The 22,207-nt window shown below is 41.7% G+C and overlaps 1 protein-coding gene across 1 annotated transcript; it reads right to left on the reverse strand.

Moving 5' to 3' along the window:
• Positions 1-278: 278 nt before the first annotated feature.
• On the reverse strand, positions 279-16,403 carry CDX4 (caudal type homeobox 4). The gene is made up of 4 exons (XM_047097811.1): positions 16,075-16,403; positions 15,306-15,856; positions 1,637-1,782; positions 279-485 (listed from the first exon to the last, which is right to left on the reverse strand). The coding sequence occupies exons 1-4, from the start codon at positions 16,401-16,403 to the stop codon at positions 279-281; spliced, it is 1,233 nt and encodes a 410-aa protein (XP_046953767.1).
• Between the last annotated feature and the right edge of the window lie 5,804 nt (positions 16,404-22,207).

A 22,207-nucleotide genomic window follows, 5' to 3' on the forward strand; every position in this document is an offset into this window, starting at 1 on the left:
GGTTGCAAGGTCCTGTGATTGTTAGCTTTTAATTACATAGCTTTCCTCCTAGTTCCTAAGTGATGGCCATATAGCATAGTGCATAATAGGAGTTTTCTGGGGATAGTTTTTAACAGTAAGTGACCTCTCAATTGTCTTCAACCCACTGTGCATCCACTTGTTCTGAATACTGCTTTATGAGAAGTTACATCCTGTCCTAACTCCCCTGCTGATATCTTAAGAGACCAAGAGGACAATGCTAAAGGATAGGGGACTTTCTATTTCTCTTTGCCTTTCTTTCATTCAGAGACTATGACCTGCTGTATCTCAATAGGTTGAAATCTACGAACAGCAGATGGGGTGGTGAAAAAAGTGTTAGGTAGTTCCCCAGGGCTGATGGAACCAGAGTCACTTTGCACTGAGCCTCCACTGTTCTCAAACTGGGAGATTTTCTTTTTGATCATCTTTCTCTCCTTGGCTCTGCGATTCTGAAACCAGATTTTCACCTGAAACACAAAATGCTTTGGATTTAATGGGGCAACATACTGAATGCAGTTTTCATAGTTGTTGCTGATATCGTACAGGGATTTTAGCATTTACAAAACCTTATTACATGTATCACTTCATTTGAGCCTCCCAATGACCTTGTAAAGTATAGCTATTTAACAGGTTAAAAAAAACCTGAGATTGAGAGAAGGAAAGTATCTTGCATGAGATGAAACTGAGATCAAGTCCAGGGCTACTGATTCTAAATGCAGTGCTCTTTATATTATACCTCATCCACCACCTCTATTGCACAGACAGAAATAAATGATAGAATGGCAGATGCTGAGGTGTGGTGATAAAAAGGGAGGGATTTAAAATAACAAAGGTGATTATGATCTGTCATTAAAAGTAACTTCCTAATAATAAAGTTAGTGAAACGTAGAACTGGGTGAACAAGAGTGATGAAATACTATATTTATTTCTGTGATACCAATGTGCCTTCACACATGGTTGAAACACAAGCTGCTTGGGATAGGGAATACACTAATGGACTTTAAAATTCTAGCATTCTATGATTCCAGAATTACTTCTAGACTTAAGTGAAAAACCATCAGGTAGTTGTGTAATGTCAAAGTTCAGGTAAATGGAAACCATTGATCCTTGTCATGCTTGCCCACATATGCTAAATGTGAGGCAAGCATAATAGAATTACACAGACCATAGAAAATTAAATTTCATACCATGAATAATAGAAAGTCTTGGTTCAGGTAGCAGCATTTGGTGTTCAGTTATTATCATAGTTTGATTGATATGAACCAGATAATTGCCATGATTTCCAATTCTCCACTTTATACATTGGTTGTGACTACTAGGGGGAATCAATCAAGGTTTTGACTTGACTAATTCTATGGGAGTTTTAATCCTTCTCCCCCTCCTACATCCCAACCCTTTGCTTCCATATCTACATATTGTCCATCATATTTAAATATTAATAAACCCACTGATTGATGAGACTAAACGAGGAGGTCCAGTAAGATGAATGTGGGTTTTAGGAAAGCTTGGAAAATGTCTTGGTCTTCTATTTTGCTTCCACTCTTGTTTTTAGACTGCCTTAAAACCTCAGTCTATTGAAATGACCATATAAGACATGTTGGATATACTTCTGGTGTACCTGTCTTTCAGAAAGGCCCAGGTTGACTGCTAGTTCTGATTTTCTCCGAATGGTGATGTATCTATTGCAGTGGAATTCCTTCTCTAGCTCCAATCTCTGATGATCTGTGTAAACCACACGATACTTTTCTTTTGTCCTGGTTTTCCCTGTTATGGGAGAAAGCAATATATTTAATCATATTTTACTTCTTAGGAGACTGTTTTGGTTGAAGGATTCATAACTACTGTTGCCATCCTTATCTATTACTCTCTAATATGAAACAAGTACATTTTTTGAACCAAATATGTCATACGTCCACTTCTCCATTAAACTCTTTGTCATCTGTGGCTATATATATATAATACACTTATCATGCCACCATTGACTTCCTGCTACACCAAAGCATTTTATTTATTTTTTAAAGCAAACACCTAACCCATGATCTTCATTCTCTTCCCACTCACATATGGGAAAAGCATTGGCAGTAGTAACAAAATATAGCATATATACCCTTTCTTTTATATTTTATGCAGGTCCTTCATACCATTTCCTATTGAACCTCTAACCTACACTTTTGAATTATGCAGAGTGTGTCTTATCCCAATTTTACCAATAAGAAACCTGAGGCTCAGTGTAGGTAAGTGGTTCTGTGCTAGTAAGTTGAAGTGTGGGGACCCAAACATATACCTCTGACTCCCAGTCCAGTATGCTAAATATTATTCCTAGTTTAAACATGCTTGGAAGCATAAGAATCTCCAAGTGTGGCAAATTATTCTGTGATCCTGACATTGTTAGTTACATACATTCTAGTTATGTATACATTCTAGAGATAATTTTGTTTGGGTAGTAATTTAAAAAGAAAATATTTATTGTCTCTTAGATTCTGTGCTAGGATAGCCCTTATTACCTACCAGAAAAAAAAATATTTTCTTTTGTGAAGTCTTAAATCAATTTTATTTCCAAGTGGCTAATGAATGGGGGAAGGAGGAGGTGTTGACTTAAGCAGAATAAAATGAGTATTCTAGTATTCTTTGAAAGGATATACAAACATTTGCTTTGTGTTACAGCATTTAACTAATTTCTCATACCCTTCGTCAAATAGAGTATTATTCCTGCTTTTATATTTTCCAAAGGTGATTAGGAAGCTTCTCATTCTTTTCAGTTTTTCTAACTCCCTCCAGGATCTTCCCCCTTTTCTGTATGGCATTTGGCAAACTGCTTCTGATCTGCACTGGTTGTTTTTGATGTGAGGTTTTGGGGAGCGATCTGTAGGACAAAGGTTTCTTTAAAGTGGTTCTCTAAACCCCATTGAGGTGTTAAGATGCAGCACAGGCCTAACAAAGGAGGCTACGTGGCATCAGATCCCATCCTGAACCCTCTTTGCATTCAGGAACACCAACCAGTTTGTTTGAAATTTACAAGCCCTAAACAAATGTCAGACACTCTTTCATCTCCAGGAAAGAAGTAAAAACATGTGAATGTAGAAACAAATTCTAGATGAGAGATATGTTTTAGTATTAAACTTAATGGGCTGAATAACCCATGGACTAATGAACTAAACAAAACTTCTCCTCTTGAAAACTGGAAATGATGAGCCCTGGTCAATTAACCTACCTGAAAGGCCCAAACTTTGAGCTGGTTTTCTGAATCCAAACAGAAACCCAGGAAACCAGGGGTCTGGTATTTGGTTTGTTACAAAGGCAGATGTATATTTGAGATCACAGTGAATACTTTGAGATTTAATTTATTTCCAGAACCTCATATCTTAGGATCAAAAAATATTTTTTGAAGAGATGTTTCTTAAAAGCCATTCTAATCCCAAAGTAGCTGAGTATTTAAATTATAACTTGAGGCAGAAGTTAAAATTCAACTTGTGTATGTCTGTGTTTTCTGTTCTTTGATAATCAGTAAATATAACCAGACTTCAAGAACTCTGAAAGGTTGCAGTGCTTCCCTACCCCCATTGGCCATAAATTCCCCTCTTGCAGTTTCTTCTGAGGACAATAAAGTCAAGACCAGCCCTCTTTATTTGCCATGAAAATCCTCACCCTTTCCGGCAATATAACCCCTGAAGAAAGGAGGGATGAGGAAGAGCCCAGCTGCATATCAAAGCCATGTGAAGTGTTAAAAAGAATCTGTTGCCTCCATCTGACAGATAAGACCTCAAACGTCAAGAAGATGTAGCCCAGGGGAAATATTGACTGCACATTTTGCAAAGAGAAATGAATTCTTCTCGTGTCCCTCCTCCTGAACTCTCTTCTTTTCTTCTGTTTCATTGCCTCTGCCCCTTAAATGATGAAATTGGATTGAATGGGATTTGACCATCTTCTAGCAGATTCCATATTCCCATAGCAAACCAAAGCAAAGATGATGAAAACCAGTTTCCTTCTTTCAGGAGTACAGTGCAATTGACCTCATAATAATGACTTTCCATCTATGCTCCTTTTAGGTAAAAATTAAATCCAGATTCATGTGTAAAAATTGTCCAATGAAATGGTCAAAACAAAAGAACACAATGATAAGCTTCAAGAATTATTAAGCAACTTATTTTCTGAAGTGTCTTAATTGAGTAAAACCTTTTAAGTACAACTTCCTCAGTGTTTTGTCCAGTGGCTTAATCAGAATTATTCAAAGTCACTTCCTTCTCTCTATCTCACTCCTAACAAAAAAACCTTTCTCCAGTCCTGCTTAGGTTACTGCCTTGCCAAAACTCATCCAAGGCTATAACTGTGGGTAATAGAAAAGATGAAAAAAAGAATTCCTAGCTGTAATACACTGACAATGTTTAAAATATGAAAATACTTAACTTTTCACAGAACCTTTCTTTCTTTCCATATAATCTTTAAAATGAGATGTGTATTGAAACAAACCACTTAGGGAACAAAATAGAAGTAAAAAATATCTTTCTTTTTAATCAAACCACCTAAGGGATAGTCACTTACTCTATATGTAAGTACCCTTTCTGTCCTTAGAAATTTAAAGTAATAATAGTCATTATGAAATGTTTTCTGATTGTTCCCTAAATTGTGTATTTTTCTTTCTTTAAGTTAAGGCTATTTAAAATAGTCCTCAGTAATGGAAAGAGCTTTTATTTGATTATCTTAATCAGACAGGGGTTACTTCCATTTTGCAGTTCATCTAATTGTCTTCTCAGCCATAAGCCAAATGTTGTCCCATAGTACTACAAAGTGAAGTAGAAAATTTAGGAGGATCTGACTCATTCATTCATTTAACAAATATTTGTTTAACACCATGTACTAAGCATACAAATGGGTACATTTTGGTTCAGAGTGGTCCAGTGGGGTGATCAGCTTAATTTTTTTGTGGAGTTCAAAACCTGAGACCCATAGAAGGGCTTCAGTGGAGCCATGAATCTCTCAAAATTATTCAAAAATGACGTGTGTGTATGTGTGTGCATGTGTGTGCAAGTATGCATGTACATTTTTCTGGGGAAAAGGTACATAGTTTTCATTATATTCTTAAATTGTAGCTAAATCTGCATCTTGGGCTACGAGCATACAGGAAAATGACAATTTTAATTTATAAGACATTAAAATGAAACAAAGGTTGAATACAATAAAGCTTCAACTACAAGATAACCTGCAAGGAGTCAAAGGGGTTCCAAAATAATTCAATTTTAAATTTCTTATAGAGTTTTGAGAGATAATCTTGTGAAGGTGGCATTGTATAGCCAAGTTTGAAGGTTTGATGAAATGACAAACTAAGGAGTCTGTTTCTAAACTTCTCCTGGCATCAGCATTACCCAATAGGGAGACCTGAGCTTATGAAAACAAATGTAAATGGAAGACTTTTAAGCACAGAAACCTGTCACGTTTTCTCTCATAAACAAAAATTCAAGACTCAAGATAACTTCTTTTGTCCTTCTCCCTCCCACCAATTGTTCTCTCTTCCCTTTTTTTTTTCTTTTTTTCCAACGTTTTTTATTTTTGGGACAGAGAGAGACAGAGCATGAACGGGGGTTGGGCAGAGAGAGAGGGAGACACAGAATCGGAAACAGGCTCCAAGCCATCAGCCCAGAGCCTGACGCGGGGCTCGAACTCACGAACTCACGGACCGCGAGATCGTGACCTGGCTGAAGTCGGACGCTTAACCGACCGCGCCACCCAGGCGCCCCAATTGTTCTCTCTTCCAAACATACTAAAGAGACTTTCCTTTTCTAAAGTACTTCAAAACATCATCTTGGACTGAGAGCAGCTACTTTTTGACTTTTGTATTTTTTGCTGTTCTTAGGTCTTAGTAAATGTATGTTAATTACAACCCTAAGATTAGATGTAATAACAGCCCCAAGAGGGTCCCACCCTAACCTCATTTTCTATTCTACTTAGCCAGCTGACTTGCCCATATTTTTAAAAATGCAGATTTACTTCCAAACACTTTAAAGCGAAGTGTTTAGCTCTACTCTTAGTTTGGGATTGCTACCGTAGTAATGTCCCAATCAACCAGAACTGCCTCTTCCTAACTAAGAGTCCTCCTAATGATAAAAGTTGATCCCTTCCCACTCTCTTGTTTTTGCTTTTTTTTTTTATTTTTATTTTTATTTTTTTATTATTTTTTTATATATGAAGTTTATTGACAAATTGGTTTCCATACAACACCCAGTGCTCATCCCAAAAGGTGCCCTCCTCAATACCCATCACCCACCCGCCCCTCCCTCCCACCCCCCATCAACCCTCAGTTTGTTCTCAGTTTTTAACAGTCTCTTATGCTTTGGCTCTCTCCCACTCTAACCTCTTTTGTGTATATAAACCACAATTTCTTTATCCATTCATCAGTTGATGGACATTTAGGCTCTTTCCATAATTTGGCTATTGTTGAGAGTGCTGCTATGAACATTGGGGTACAAGTGCCCCTATGCATCAGTACTCCTGTATCCCTTGGGTAAATTCCTAGCAGTGCTATTGCTGGGTCATAGGGTAGGTCTATTTTTAATTTTCTGAGGAACCTCCACACTGCTTTCCAGAGCGGCTGCACCAATTTGCATTCCCACCAACAGTGCAAGAGGGTTCCCGTTTCTCCACATCCTCTCCAGCATCTATAGTCTCCTGATTTGTTCATTTTGGCCACTCTGACTGGCGTGAGGTGATACCTGAGTGTGGTTTTGATTTGTATTTCCCTGATAAGGAGCGACGCTGAACATCTTTTCATGTGCCTGTTGGCCATCTGGATGTCTTCTTTAGAGAAGTGTCTATTCATGTTTTCTGCCCATTTCTTCACTGGGTTATTTGTTTTTCGGGTGTGGAGTTTGGTGAGCTCTTTATAGATTTTAGATACTAGCCCTTTGTCCGATATGTCATTTGCAAATATCTTTTCCCATTCTGTTGGTTGCCTTTTAGTTTTGTTGGTTGTTTCCTTTGCTGTGCAGAAGCTTTTTATCTTCATAAGGTCCCAGTAATTCACTTTTGCTTTTAATTCCCTTGCCTTTGGGGATGTGTCGAGTAAGAGATTGCTACGGCTGAGGTCAGAGAGGTCTTTTCCTGCTTTCTCCTCTAAGGTTCTGATGGTTTCCTGTCTCACATTTACGTCCTTTATCCATTTTGAGTTTATTTTTGTAAATGGTGTGAGAAAGTGGTCTAGTTTCAACCTTCTGCATGTTGCTGTCCAGTTCTCCCAGCACCATTTGTTAAAGAGGCTGTCTTTTTTCCATTGGATGTTCTTTCCTGCTTTGTCAAAGATGAGTTGGCCATACGTTTGTGGGTCTAGTTCTGGGGTTTCTATTCTATTCCATTGGTCTGTGTGTCTGTTTTTGTGCCAATACCATGCTGTCTTGATGATGACAGCTTTGTAGTAGAGGCTAAAGTCTGGGATTGTGATGCCTCCTGCTTTGGTCTTCGTCTTCAAAATTCCTTTGGCTATTCGGGGCCTTTTGTGGTTCCATATGAATTTTAGGATTGCTTGTTCTAATTTCGAGAAGAATGCTGGTGCAATTTTGATTGGGATTGCATTGAATGTGTAGATAGCTTTGGGTAGTATTGACATTTTGACAATATTTATTCTTCCAATCCATGGGCAGGGAATGTCTTTCCATTTCTTTAAATCTTCTTCAATTTCCTCCATAAGCTTTCTATAGTTTTCAGCATACAGATCCTTTACATCTTTGGTTAGATTTATTCCTAGGTATTTTATGCTTCTTGGTGCAATTGTGAATGGGATCAGTTTCTTTATTTGTCTTTCTGTTGCTTCATTGTTAGTGTATAAGAATGCAACTGATTTCTGTACATTGATTTTGTATCCTGCAACTTTGCTGAATTCATGTATCAGTTCTAGCAGACTTTTGGTGGAGTCTATCGGATTTTCCATGTATAATATCATGTCATCTGCAAAAAGCGAAAGCTTGACTTCATCTTTGCCAATTTTGATGCCTTTGATTTCCTTTTGTTGTCTGATTGCTGATACTAGAACTTCCAGCACTATGTTAACCAACAACCGTGAGAGTGGGCATCCCTGTCGTGTTCCTGATCTCAGGGAGAAAGCTCTCAGTTTTTCCCCATTGAGGATGATGTTAGCTGTGGGCTTTTCATAAATGGCTTTTATGATCTTTATTTTTTTATTTTTATTTTTTTATATGAAGTTTATTGACAAATTGGTTTCCATACAACACCCAGTGCTCATCCCAAAAGGTGCCCTCCTCAATACCCATCACCCACCCGCCCCTCCCTCCCACCCCCCATCAACCCTCAGTTTGTTCTCAGTTTTTAACAGTCTCTTATGCTTTGGCTCTCTCCCACTCTAACGTCCTTTTTTTTTTTTTTTTTTTTTTCCTTCCCCTCCCCCATGGGTTCCTGTTAAGTTTCTCAGGATCCACATAAGAGTGAAACCATATGGTATCTGTCTTTCTCTGTATGGCTTATTTCACTTAGCATCACACTCTCCAGTTCCATCCACGTTGCTACAAAAGGCCATATTTCATTTTTTCTCATTGCCACGTAGTATTCCATTGTGTATATAAACCACAATTTCTTTATCCATTCATCAGTTGATGGACATTTAGGCTCTTTCCATAATTTGGCTATTGTTGAGAGTGCTGCTATGAACATTGGGGTACAAGTGCCCCTATGCATCAGTACTCCTGTATCCCTTGGGTAGATTCCTAGCAGTGCTATTGCTGGGTCATAGGGTAGGTCTATTTTTAATTTTCTGAGGAACCTCCACACTGCTTTCCAGAGCGGCTGCACCAATTTGCATTCCCACCAACAGTGCAAGAGGGTTCCCGTTTCTCCACATCCTCTCCAGCATCTATAGTCTCCTGATTTGTTCATTTTGGCCACTCTGACTGGCGTGAGGTGATACCTGAGTGTGGTTTTGATTTGTATTTCCCTGATAAGGAGCGACGCTGAACATCTTTTCATGTGCCTATTGGCCATCTGGATGTCTTCTTTAGAGAAGTGTCTATTCATGTTTTCTGCCCATTTCTTCACTGGGTTATTTGTTTTTCGTGTGTGGAGTTTGGTGAGCTCTTTATAGATTTTAGATACTAGCCCTTTGTCCGATATGTCATTTGCAAATATCTTTTCCCATTCCGTTGGTTGCCTTTTAGTTTTGTTGGTTGTTTCCTTTGCTGTGCAGAAGCTTTTTATCTTCATAAGGTCCCAGTAATTCACTTTTGCTTTTAATTCCCTTGCCTTTGGGGATGTGTCGAGTAAGAGATTGCTACGGCTGAGGTCAGAGAGGTCTTTTCCTGCTTTCTCCTCTAAGGTTCTGATGGTTTCCTGTCTCACATTTACGTCCTTTATCCATTTTGAGTTTATTTTTGTAAATGGTGTGAGAAAGTGGTCTAGTTTCAACCTTCTGCATGTTGCTGTCCAGTTCTCCCAGCACCATTTGTTAAAGAGGCTGTCTTTTTTCCATTGGATGTTCTTTCCTGCTTTGTCAAAGATGAGTTGGCCATATGTCTGTGGGTCTAGTTCTGGGGTTTCTATTCTATTCCATTGGTCTGTGTGTCTGTTTTTGTGCCAATACCATGCTGTCTTGATGATGACAGCTTTGTAGTAGAGGCTAAAGTCTGGGATTGTGATGCCTCCTGCTTTGGTCTTCGTCTTCAAAATTTTTTGGCTATTCGGGGCCTTTTGTGGTTCCATATGAATTTTAGGATTGCTTGTTCTAGTTTCGAGAAGAATGCTGGTGCAATTTTGATTGGGATTGCATTGAATGTGTAGATAGCTTTGGGTAGTATTGACATTTTGACAATATTTATTTTTCCAATCCATGAGCAGGGAATGTCTTTCCATTTCTTTAAATCTTCTTCAATTACCTTCATAAGCTTTCTATAGTTTTCAGCATACAGATCCTTTACATCTTTGGTTAGATTTATTCCTAGGTATTTTATGCTTCTTGGTGCAATTGTGAATGGGATCAGTTTCTTTATTTGTCTTTCTGTTGCTTCATTGTTAGTGTATAAGAATGCAACTGATTTCTGTACATTGATTTTGTATCCTGCAACTTTGCTGAATTCATGTATCAGTTCTAGCAGACTTTTGGTGGAGTCTATCGGATTTTCCATGTATAATATCATGTCATCTGCAAAAAGCGAAAGCTTGACTTCATCTTTGCCAATTTTGATGCCTTTGATTTCCTTTTGTTGTCTGATTGCTGATGCTAGCACTTCCAGCACTATGTTAAACAACAACGGTGAGAGTGGGCATCCCTGTCGTGTTCCTGATCTCAGGGAAAAAGCTCTCAGTTTTTCCCCGTTGAGGATGATGTTAGCTGTGGGCTTTTCATAAATGGCTTTTATGATCTTTAAGTATGTTCCTTCTATCCCGACTTTCTCAAGGGTTTTTATTAAGAAAGGGTGCTGGATTTTGTCAAAGGCCTTTTCTGCATCGATTGACAGGATCATATGGTTCTTCTCTTTTTTTTTGTTAATGTGATGTATCACGTTGATTGATTTGCGAATGTTGAACCAGCCCTGCATCCCAGGAATGAATCCCACTTGATCATGGTGAATAATTCTTTTTATATGTTGTTGAATTCGATTTGCTAGTATCTTATTGAGAATTTTTGCATCCATATTCATCAGGGATATTGGCCTGTAGTTCTCTTTTTTTACTGGGTCTCTGTCTGGTTTAGGAATCAAAGGAATACTGGCTTCATAGAATGAGTCTGGAAGTTTTCCTTCCCTTTCTATTTCTTGGAATAGCTTGAGAAGGATAGGTATTATCTCTGCTTTAAACGTCTGGTAGAACTCCCCTGGGAAGCCATCTGGTCCTGGACTCTTATTTGTTGGGAGATTTTTGATAACCGATTCAATTTCTTCGCTGGTGATGGGTCTGTTCAAGCTTTCTATTTCCTCCTGATTGAGTTTTGGAAGAGTGTGGGTGTTCAGGAATTTGTCCATTTCTTCCAGGTTGTCCAATTTGTTGGCATATAATTTTTCATAGTATTCCCTGATAATTGTTTGTATCTCTGAGGGATTGGTTGTAATAATTCCATTTTCATTCATGATTTTATCTATTTGGGTCATCTCCCTTTTCTTTTTGAGAAGCCTGGCTAGAGGTTTGTCAATTTTGTTTATTTTTTCAAAAAACCAACTCTTGGTTTCGTTGATCTGCTCTACAGTTTTTTTAGATTCTATATTGTTTATTTCTGCTCTGATCTTTATTATTTCTCTTCTTCTGCTGGGTTTAGGCTGCCTTTGCTGTTCTGCTTCTATTTCCTTTAGGTGTGCTGTTAGATTTTGTGTTTGGGATTTTTCTTGTTTCTTGAGATAGGCCTGGATTGCAATGTATTTTCCTCTCAGGACTGCCTTCGCTGCGTCCCAAAGCGTTTGGATTGTTGTATTTTCATTTTCGTTTGTTTCCATATATTTTTTGATTTCTTCTCTAATTGCCTGGTTGACCCACTCATTCGTTAGTAGGGTGTTCTTTAACCTCCATGCTTTTGGAGGTTTTCCAGACTTTTTCCTGTGGTTGATTTCAAGCTTCATAGCATTGTGGTCTGAAAGTATGCATGGTATAATTTCAATTCTTGTAAACTTATGAAGGGCTGTTTTGTGACCCAGTATATGATCTATCTTGGAGAATGTTCCATGTGCACTCGAGAAGAAAGTATATTCTGTTGCTTTGGGATGCAGAGTTCTAAATAGATCTGTCAAGTCCATCTGATCCAGTGTCTCATTCAGGGCCCTTGTTTCTTTATTGACCGTGTGTCTAGATGATCTGTCCATTTCTGTAAGTGGGGTGTTAAAGTCCCCAGCAATTACCACATTCTTATCAATAAGGTTGCTTCTGTTTATGAGTAATTGTTTTATATATTTGGGGGCTCCGGTATTCGGCGCATAGACATTTATAATTGTTAGCTCTTCCTGATGGATAGACCCTGTAACTATTATATAATGTCCTTCTTCATCTCTTGTTACAGCCTTTAATTTAAAGTCTAGTTTGTCTGATATAAGTATGGCTACTCCAGCTTTCTTTTGGCTTCCAGTAGCATGATAAAGAGTTCTCCATCCCCTCACTCTGAATCTAAAGGTGTCCTCAGGTCTAAAATGAGTCTCTTGTAGACAGCAAATAGATGGGTCTTGTTTTTTTATCCATTCTGATACCCTATGTCTTTTGGTTGGCGCATTTAATCCATTTACATTCAGTGTTATTATAGAAAGATACGGGTTTAGAGTCATTGTGATGTCTGTATGTTTTATGCTTGTAGTGATGTCTCTGGTACTTTGTCTCACAGGGTCCCCCTTAGGATCTCCTGTAGGGCTGGTTTAGTGGTGACAAATTCCTTCAGTTTTTGTTTGTTTGGGAAGACCTTTATCTCTCCTTCTATTCTAAATGACAGACTTGCTGGATAAAGGATTCTCGGCTGCATATTTTTGCTGTCTAGCACCCTGAAAATCTCATGCCAATTCTTTCTGGCCTGCCAAGTATCAAAAGAGAGATCAGTCACGAGTCTTATAGGTCTCCCTTTATATGTGAGGGCACGTTTACCCCTTGCTGCTTTCAGAATTTTCTCTTTATCCTTGTATTTTGCCAGTTTCACTATGATATGTCGTGCAGAAGATCGATTCAAGTTACGTCTGAAGGAGTTCTCTGTGCCTCTTGGATTTCAATGCCTTTTTCCTTCCCCAGTTCAGGGAAGTTCTCAGCTATAATTTCTTCAAGTACCCCTTCAGCACCTTTCCCTCTCTCTTCCTCCTCTGGGATACCAATTATGCGTATATTATTTCTTTTTAGTGTATCACTTAGTTCTCTAATTTTCCCCTCATACTCCTGGATTTTTTTATCTCTCTTTTTCTCAGCTTCCTCTTTTTCCATAACTTTATCTTCTAGTTCACCTATTCTCTCCTCTGCCTCTTCCATCCGAGCCGTGGTGGTTTCCATTTTGTTTTGCATTTCATTTAAAGCGTTTTTCAGCTCCTCGTGACTGTTCCTTAGTCCCTTGATCTCTGTAGCAAGAGATTCTCTGCTGTCATGTATGCTGTTTTCCAGCCCAGCGATTAATTTTATGACTATTATTCTAAATTCACTTTCTGTTATATTATTTAAATCCTTTTTGATCAGCTCATTAGCTGTTGTTATTTCCTGGAGATTCTTCTGAGGGGAATTCTTCCGCTTGGTCATTTTGGATAGTCCCTGGTGTGGTGAGGACCTGCAGGGCACTTCCCCTGTGCTGTGGTGTATAACTGGAGTTGGTGGGCGGGGCTGCAGTCCGACCTGATGTCTGCCCCCAGGCCACCGCTGGGGCCACAGTCAGACTGGTGTGTGCCTTCTCTTCCCCTCTCCTAGGGGCGGGATTCACTGTGGGGTGGTGTGGCCCGTCTGGGCTACTTGCACACTGCCAGGCTTGTGATGCTGGGGATCTGGCGTATTAGCTGGGGTGGGAAGGCAAGGTGCACGGCGGCAGGGGGGGCAGGCTTAGCTCGCTTCTCCTTAGGTGATCCACTTCAGGAGGGGCCCTGTGGCAGCCGGAGGGAGTCAGATCGCTGCCGGAGGTTTGGCTCCGCAGAAGCACAGAGTTGGGTGTTCGCGCGGAGCGAGCAATTTCCCTGGCCGGAGCCGGTTCCCTTTGGGATTTTGGCTGGGGGATGGGCGGGGGAGATGGCGCTGGCGAGCGCCTTTGTTCCCCGCCAAACTGAGCTCTGTCGTCCGGGGGCTCCGCAGCTCACCCTCCCTTTGTCCTCCAGCCTTCCCGCTTTCCGAGCAGAGCTGTTAACTTATGACCTCCCAGACGCTAAGTCGCGCTTGCTGTCGGAACACAGTCCGTCAGGCCCCTCCGCTTTTGCAAGCAGGACTCGGGGGCTCTGCTTGGCTGGCGAGCCGCCCCTCCGCCCCGGCTCCCTCCCGCCAGTCCGTGGAGCGCGCACCGCCTCGCCGCCCTTCCTACCCTCTTCCGTGGGCCTCTCGTCTGCACTTGGGTCTGGTGACTCTGTTCTGCTAATCCTCTGGCGGTTTTCTGGGTTATTTAGGCAGGTGTAGGTGGAATCTAAGTGATCAGCAGGACGCGCGGTGAGCGCAGCGTCCTCCTACGCCGCCATCTTCCCTGTTTTTGCTTTTTAAAGGGGAGAAAAAGTGCAGAACTTTGAGCAAAAACATAATCATTATGGACAAATGCTACTAAAATTCATTTCCTCTCCAGAGGGATAAAAGTGATAGAGTAAAATTTTACCAATTTTCTCCAATGACAGGGAGTGACAGATTGGAATAATAAAAAATATGATAAAAGAACAACTACAGCTGAAAACAGACATCTCTCCACCTCCCCTCATCCAGGATTAAAGCAGAGTACCCATTTCCCCTGCCCTGGGCTCCCAGCAGCCCCCATTGGCTTGCTGGTAGGAGCATGAGTCAGCATTAGGCTGAGATCTCTGGGCCTTCCTGCACTCCATCACAGACCTGCATCCAGCCTCTGTGTCTCCAGAAGCCTTTCTGGACAGTTATGAAGTCTTTAACTTCCTATTAGTGCTGGGGCTGATATTCGTTGTGTGTCCATGCATGTTAGAGTTGAGTAGCTTATTATGTTCCAGCAGTGTGCTGTTGCTTTCTCACCTGACTCAACTCTTCTATTGGCAGAAAAGATGTTGGAAGCAAGTAATGGGTTTGAGTCCAGCTTGCCTCTGCCAAGTTGGGTGAAGGAAGCTGAAGTTTCCTTGAAAGCCAAGATGACAAGGCCACTTTGCAATGGGGGGCCTTCGTGGCTAAACTGGAAGGTCCATTGCCAACCAAGCACTGTGAAACCTAAGTTGAGCATCACCAGCTTTTGAGGGGAGTGGACCTGCCCAGATGGGGAAGGGTTTTCAATAGAAAGGGCAAGCAGCAGTGACAGCACTGGGATATCCTGGCTATCCCCTCCCTTCATTCACCCATTGTCCTTTCCCGTGTATCTCTCTTCCCATCTGGGCAACTACAAGATTGGATCCTGATCCTTGTGGCTCAACATGTCCATTGTCCACCCGTTTGCTTTCTTGACTCGTCAGGAAATGATGAAAAACAACAACAACAGCTCCTAGGGTAGGTTTGGTTCCAAGCGCCGCACTCTGAGGACTCTGAGCAGAGGCACATGCAAGGGGAGGTCACTAATGTGGGAGGGGACCCTGGGCACTTAGCCAGGAAGTACTCCTCAGCTAAACTGTTCGTGGAGAGGCCTGAGAAGTAGGGTGCAGACAGGCCAAGAGAAGTAGAAGCTTCAAAGCGAAGAAAGGAAGAGTGTGAGGGCATTGGGATCGATTACTCACCCGTAACCCGCACAGTCTTGCGCATCCACGCATAAGGGCTGTGAAGGCTTCTGTTAGAAGAACTGGCATCCACGGCGTCGGTGTCTACGGGGAACAGTGACCCGCTGCCTAGGGCTGGCAGGCTGCCACTGCTGCTTCCCCCTCCCACAGGACCCAAGTTGTATTCTGGGGAGCCAAAAGCGGCAGGGCTCGAGGTCATGTCGTTCACGGGCACAGTGCCCATTGTACTGGACGACCCAGGGTACGCATTCCAGTCTTCTCGAGGGGGACTATAGGGAGAACCCCAGCCCCCCAGTGACGACCCGTGAGAATCCATGCTGGGCATATGGGGATACCCCATGAAGTGAGCATAGGCAGGGAGTGCTGTGAAGTTGGAGGCTGGCAGGAGACTCCCACCGCCCCCAGTGCCGCCAGTCCCGGCAGTGCCGCCTCCCGCGGGGTTCCTGAGAGTGCCCAGGTACATGCCTGCTTCTTTTTCCAAAAGGCAGCTTCTGGGTATGAGGAAGGAGCTCCCTAAGCCATTCTGAAGTTCTTGTAAGGCCCCAATCCGACTTTGAGAAGCAGCAGGGAATCAATAGGTTACTCGGTAGCTGTACTGCATGCTCTGCTGTGCCTCTCAGACTACTCCATCCCGCGTTTCCTACCCCGTCAGGTTTCCAGGTGACTGGTAGCCCGGTATTGATAGGCCACTAATAGCTAGGCTGACGTCAAGGGGCTTCGGACTTTTACATAGCATTTGCATTTAAATGAAGGGCCATTTCACTTTCACAGGGACTTGTTCACTGTAGCTCCCTCTCCCAGAGCTCCCTGGCTTTTCGGTCTCATCTTTATCACTTTTGTCCATCTGGTCCCCATAGCAGTAGTTTGCGCTTTTGGACACAAGAGTTCCTCCAAGGGTTTCTGACCAGCTCCCTCCAAAGTGAGATGAAAACAGGCAGATGCAGGGCCAAGTCCTGCTCTGGGGCCTCCTCTTTCTGCGGAACTTCCCTCACTCAGCCCAGCCTGCATCTGTGGTATCCCTTCTTCCCACATTCTCTTGCAGGGGTATTCCATTGGAATTGGCCCAGGATACCACTGAAAAGAGCTTTCCCTTCTCATTGCTCCCTCCCCCAGGAGGAGGGCTTTGTTTCTAAGAACAAAGATTCATTTCACAAGTATATATTTTGTGTCTTCTGAGTGCTAGGCACTGTTGTGGGCACTGGAAATACAGCAGTGAACAAGAGACAAACATTCTGCTCTGCATTACATTACAGTGGGTGACAGGCTGGATTAATTGAATGTTTTAAAGAAAGATGAAGAGAGTAGGTTATGAAACAAGGAAGGAAAGGGAGAAGAGGCATGTGGGAAGTGGGCTTTCTTAGTTTCATGTCAGTCCATTAGTCTCAGGTGTCTTTCCACCAGGTATGACTTCTGCCTCAAAGCCAGTGCCCCAAGGGGTCAAATTCCTGCAGTCTCAAATCCAGGGTAGCCACAGCTTCCAACTTCCGTTCACACTTGAAAATATTCCCTTTGTAAAGTTCCAATTATTGAAAAAGACATGAGTTTGCCAGTAGATGCCAACAAACACAAGATTTCGGTTCAAGAAACTGGATAACCTTTTGACCACAAAATCACTCTGCACCCCAGTGTTCTTTCCCATCTCTACCCCTGCCCCCCCAAAACCTACCACAACCTGTGCTCCTACTCAGGGAATGTGCTCCTCTATAAAGTCCAACCAAACCTGGCACCCCATATAAACTGACCTCTCTTTGGCTTTGGGAATCTCTCTTCACCTCTGGGAATTTCAGGGATTTTTCCTGTATAAAATAGAGATCCTAAGTGTCTACACTACAAGGCAGGATTTGAGATAATATATTCAAATTGCTTAACTTAGTGCTCAGTAACAGTATGAGACCACTGTATTCATTAATTCACTCAACAAATATTTATTGAGTGCTAGGTGCTATTTCATGCATGGAGACATCAACAGTGAACAGATAAAGCCCCTGACCTTATTAAGCTTGTATTCTAGTGAGGTGAGACACTAATAAGTAATTACATTTTATGTCAGATGGTAATCAGTGCTGTGAAGAAAAAGAAAGCAGGAAGGAGGATACAGAATGTTAGTGGGGGGGTGTTGCAATTTTAAATGTGGTGGTCTGGGAGAACCTCACATCAAAATGACATTTAAGTAAAATATAGAAGAGGTACTGGTATGAACTATGAAGAGAGGATCCAGAGGGAACAAGTGAAAAGAGAATGTCTGTCTTCTATTGGAGAAACAGAAAACAAACAAACAAAACAAAAACAGAAACAAAAACAACCAACCAAACAAACAAAAAACAACCCAAAAGCCAAAACAAAACAAAAAACCTGTGTAGCTAACGAATAGATGGGGTCAGTTCAAAGGCTAAGGGGGAGTAAGTTTTGCTCTGCGTGAGGCAGGAAGACATTGTAGGGCTTTGAGCAGAGGAGTGACATAATTTAAGTTTTGAAAGAATCTCTAGCAGTTGGAATAAGAACAGACTGTAAGTGGGCTGATTAATTAAAAGGCTATTGCAATAATCCAGGTGAGTGGCATTGGGGTTAGAGGAAAGTGGTTGGATTCTGAATAGATTTTGTTTGTTTTTAATGTTTATTTGTTTATTTTGAGAGAGACAGAGAGAGCATGAGTGGGGGAGGGGCATAGAGAGAGAGAGGGAGAGAGAGAATCCCAAGCAGGCTCTGCTGCTGTCAGCATGGAATCCGAGGCAGAGCTGGATCCCATGAACCGTGAGATCATGACCTGAGCTGATATTGAGTTGATGCTCAACTGACTGAGCCACCCAGGCTCCCCAGATTCTGGATGTGTTTTAAAGCCTGCTTTGGAGAAAGAGAAGAAACAAAAGTAATTGGTCAGCAAAGACTAATTAAAGCCTGCAATTAGGGAGAAGTGACTAAAAGCCAGGGAAAGTAACATACTTATAAAGCACTTTTTACACATGATGTCATTTAATTTTCACAACAGCCCCATGAGTTATTTATTATTATTATTATCATTGTTGTTGTTGTTGTTATTATTCCCATTTTAGACATGAAGAAACTAAGGCTCAGAGAGGTGACCTGATGATTTCAATGAACTACTGGTGTGTAGTATAGTTAGGTTCCCATCCTATACCACACTAACTGCAAATTTTATGTTTTTAAATTGGAACTAGACTAAATATACAACCTCGGGGATTAAGTTTGGGGCTTGGCTTCTATTTTCTTTCTTTGCTCAGGCTCCCAGGCCTGTCTTTCAATATTTTTCATATCATGTACCCAATTGCCCTTGCATTATTCTCTTTCACCTATTCTATACTGAGGCAAACTGGTCCACCCTCATTTGAAAAACTGTATCAGAATGGAAGCACATGGAGTACGTTTAAAAGTTAGCTAACCAAATATTATCATTTTACCTATGAAAAAGCTGAAGGCCTGACAAGAAAAGGTATTCTTTAAGGAAGTGAATGACAGAACTGAGATTCAAATTCAGGTCTGTTGCCTCCCACCTCAATACTCTTTCTACTAAAAAATGTCTTTACTTATGCAATTTCCTCTGTGTAGGCTATTTTTCTTTATAAAAAAATGTTCAAATTCTCCCTATTTTTCATGACTCTGTTCAAATGCTCCTTCTTCCCTAAAGCTTTATGTGATGATGCTCCTGTCAGAAGGCACTCTTCCAATGAAATCTTGTCATTTGCAATGAGATGGATGGAGCTAGAGAGTATTATGCTAAGTGAAATAAGTCAAAGACAAATACCATATGATTTTACTCATATGTGGAATTTAAGAAATGATAAAAAAAACAAGCAAAGGGGACAAAAAGAGAGAGGCAAACCAAGAAACAAACTCTTAACTATAGAGCGCAAATTGATGGTTATCAGAGGGGAGGTAGGGAAAGGGATAGGTTAAATAGGTGATCGGGATTAAGGAGTGCACTTGTTATGATGAGCACCAGGTGTTGTACAGAAGTGTTGAATCATATATTGTACACCTGAAACTAATACTACACTGTGTGTTTACTAACTGAAAATTTTAAATAAAAACATTTAAAAAAAAAGAAAGCACTCTTCCTTTTGTCTGAATTCCATTATCAACTTCACTCCATTAACTAATACTATTCTTATCCACCTTAGAATTATTTGGGGTTCTATCTAAATCTTTGGAATTTGAACACCATGAAGAAGTATTAGGAAACATGTTTGAGCCCAGCAGAGTGGAGTATCATGCACATGGTAGGGTCTTAGGAAATATTTGTGTGCTGAATCAATAAATGACCTTGAAATTATAGAATGGAACTCATCATTTTGACCCAGCTCCGGAGATATCTAGAAGAGAAGCCAGTAACAACATTGCCCAGTGTTTGGCAGAACTTGGCTTAAGGATTACTCCATTTTGTGATTTGTTTGTTTCTAGGAAGATGGGAGTGGATTGGGGAAGTAGGGAATGAAAGGGGAGGCAGACAGGCAGGGAGGTTCAGTCTAGTTTGACTCGAGATTTTGATTTCTTTCTTTACCTGAGAGGTGGCCTCACTGAAGAAAACAGAGTGGCCAGCAGCAGGAGTCAAACTCCACAGTCTGAAGATCAGAGCTCAGGCCATGCAAGTGTTATTTAGTACTTCTAGGGAGTGATCTCTTAATTTTTCTGAGACTTAGAGAGGCATTGGTCAAATAGGCCTCTGTTAGACACTTCCCTTCCATTGCCCACCTCTGGACTGATCCCTACAGACCAAGTTAATTATAAGGCTTGAGGTAGATATGAATGTGAAATTGCTTTGTGAACAGTGAAGTACACTTGTGATGGACTATGTGTATCTGGGCAAACCTTTTCTTTAGTAGTCTTAATGTTTGGAAGGTTCTCATTGCCTAGTAAATATTTTCTAAGCCTGGTCTGGCCTTTCAGGACTGCCAGAGTTGGCCAGGGCAACTCTCCTCCATCCCACCCTCCCCCACCTCCCTGGCCCAGATTTCAGCTGGTTTAGCCTCTACAGAGGACAAGGAGTCTGGACTATGGAGATTGGCTTCAGTCGTCCATCCTGGGGCCCTCATTGCTACTGGGAAGGAAATGAAGAATGCAGACTAAGACCCTCTTACTGACATGGTAATTGAGGCTGAGAGTAGGGCAAAGATTTACCCAAGGCACACCCTAATAAATAATTTGCGGGACTTGGATTTAAATCCAACCATAACTAACTGAGGAACTCTACAAGTCACTCTACTTATCTTAGCCTCAGTTCCCAACAGGAAAAACAGGACGGACAATAGAAATTGCTTCATACAGATTTGGGAGAATTCAGTGCTCCAGTCATGTGCTCAACAAAAGGCCAATGTTATAATCCACAGAGTGGGTAGGACTTTCACAGGGCATGAAACTATTATACCTCCTCTAGCTCACATCCATGCATGGAAGGCACTGAGACTGGGGAGAAGACCCAGAGCAATTTAAACATCTATGCCTGTTGCCTCTCCAGTCAAATTTTTCTCTCTGGGTTTTAGAAATTAGCCACCCCTGGGGGGTATCTGGGTGGCTCAGTGGGTTACTTGTCCAACTCTTGGTTTTAGCTCAGGTCATGATCTCACGGTTCATGAGTCTGAGCCCCACATATGGCTCTGTGCTTATAGTGTGGAGCCTACTTGGGATTTTCTCTCTCTGCCCATCCCTGCTCATTCTCTCCCTCTCCCTCTCTCTCTCTCTCTCAAAATAAATAAACTTAAAAAAATAGCCTCCCTCCACTCACCCATCCCCATCTCCCTCCCTTAGTTCTTTGGAGCCTTAGTGATACCAGTGCTGAGTCTTGGGCATTGTGTTCCTTCCATCCAGGTTTATCATTGTGATGGGCTTCTGTACTTCCAGGGCCACACACTCTGGAGAATGAGCACCACCACTAGGCTCCAGGCCTGTCCCAAAGTGTCACAGTGAAGGTGGGACCAAGGTGTGTTTTGGAGAAAGATTAAGGTTCTTTCATGGGAACCTGAATAGTTAGGGTTAGCCAGGACTCTGTACCCACCCTGCCCTCAGGGCCAGGTTCTGGGTTAGGAGAACTAGAGGAATGAGGAAGGTCCAGGGCTTTGAGAAGGAGGCCAGAAGAAAATGTGGAGAAATAGGCTTCTTGGGCATCCAAGGGCATTTTTCACGCTGGGAGAGAGGTGTATACAAGGAAGCAAGTAGGGTCCAGTGCCACGATTCCAAACTTAGGAAGGATGGGTCGGGGAAGACGTTTATAGATGAGAGAGGGAGGAGGAAGGCAGAGAGGCCAACCAAAAATGAGGAGACTGTAAACCCAACACTCTAGCATTAAAGGGAATTCAAACTAAGTCTGAGAGGATAGGCTAGGCTAATTTTCTGAAGGAAAAAGAGAAATAAAAGTCCTGGCTATCTACTTTGGGAAAGAGAACTAGAGACCCAGTTCACAGGTCATGTAATCTAAGTCAGAACCAGTGCTTTTTCCTTTATGGAGTGAACTTTCGTTAGGCTCACTACAATCAAAAGGGGTAGATGGGGGGCACCTGGGTGGCTGAGTCAGTTAAGTGACCAACTTTGGCCCAGGTCATGATCTCATGGCTCATGCGTTCAAGCCCTGCATAGGGCTCTGTGCTGACAACTAAGAGCCTTGAGCTTGCTTAGGATTCTGTGTCTCCCTCTCTCTGCTCCTCCCCCACTTGCACTCTGTCTGTCTCTCTCAAAAATAAATAAACATTTTAAAAAAGGTGTAGGTGGGATAGATCAGCCCTGTTTTACAGCAGGGCGGGAATGGAGGTAAGAATGGAGACTCAATGAGGTTTAGCAACTGGCCCAAGGTTAAATATCCAATAAGAAGCAGTCAGGAAATCATTATCTAGTCTGAGTACAAACTTCATGCAGGGCTTGGAGATCAGGACTCAGAGGATAATGGCCCAGTTGTT

This window comes from Lynx rufus, unplaced genomic scaffold (genome assembly GCF_022079265.1).
Source record: "Lynx rufus isolate CCGP_SWC_20201006 ecotype Redwood Valley unplaced genomic scaffold, mLynRuf1.p SCAF_42, whole genome shotgun sequence".
Lineage (NCBI taxonomy): Eukaryota > Metazoa > Chordata > Mammalia > Carnivora > Felidae > Lynx > Lynx rufus.

What these genes read in the sequence shown, in the direction of transcription:
- CDX4 (XM_047097811.1), bottom strand. Translation starts at nt 16,403, where the DNA reads ATGAGAAGGGAAAGCTCTTTTCAGTGGTATCCTGGGCCAATTCCAATG. An exon ending in GCTACAGTGAACAAGTCCCT is followed by an intron (nt 15,857 to 16,074) that starts GTGAAAGTGAAA and finishes TGCTTCTCAAAG; the next exon opens with TCGGATTGGGGCCTTACAAG. An exon ending in CAAGACTGTGCGGGTTACGG is followed by an intron (nt 1,783 to 15,305) that starts GTGAGTAATCGA and finishes CTCCCATAACAG; the next exon opens with GGAAAACCAGGACAAAAGAA.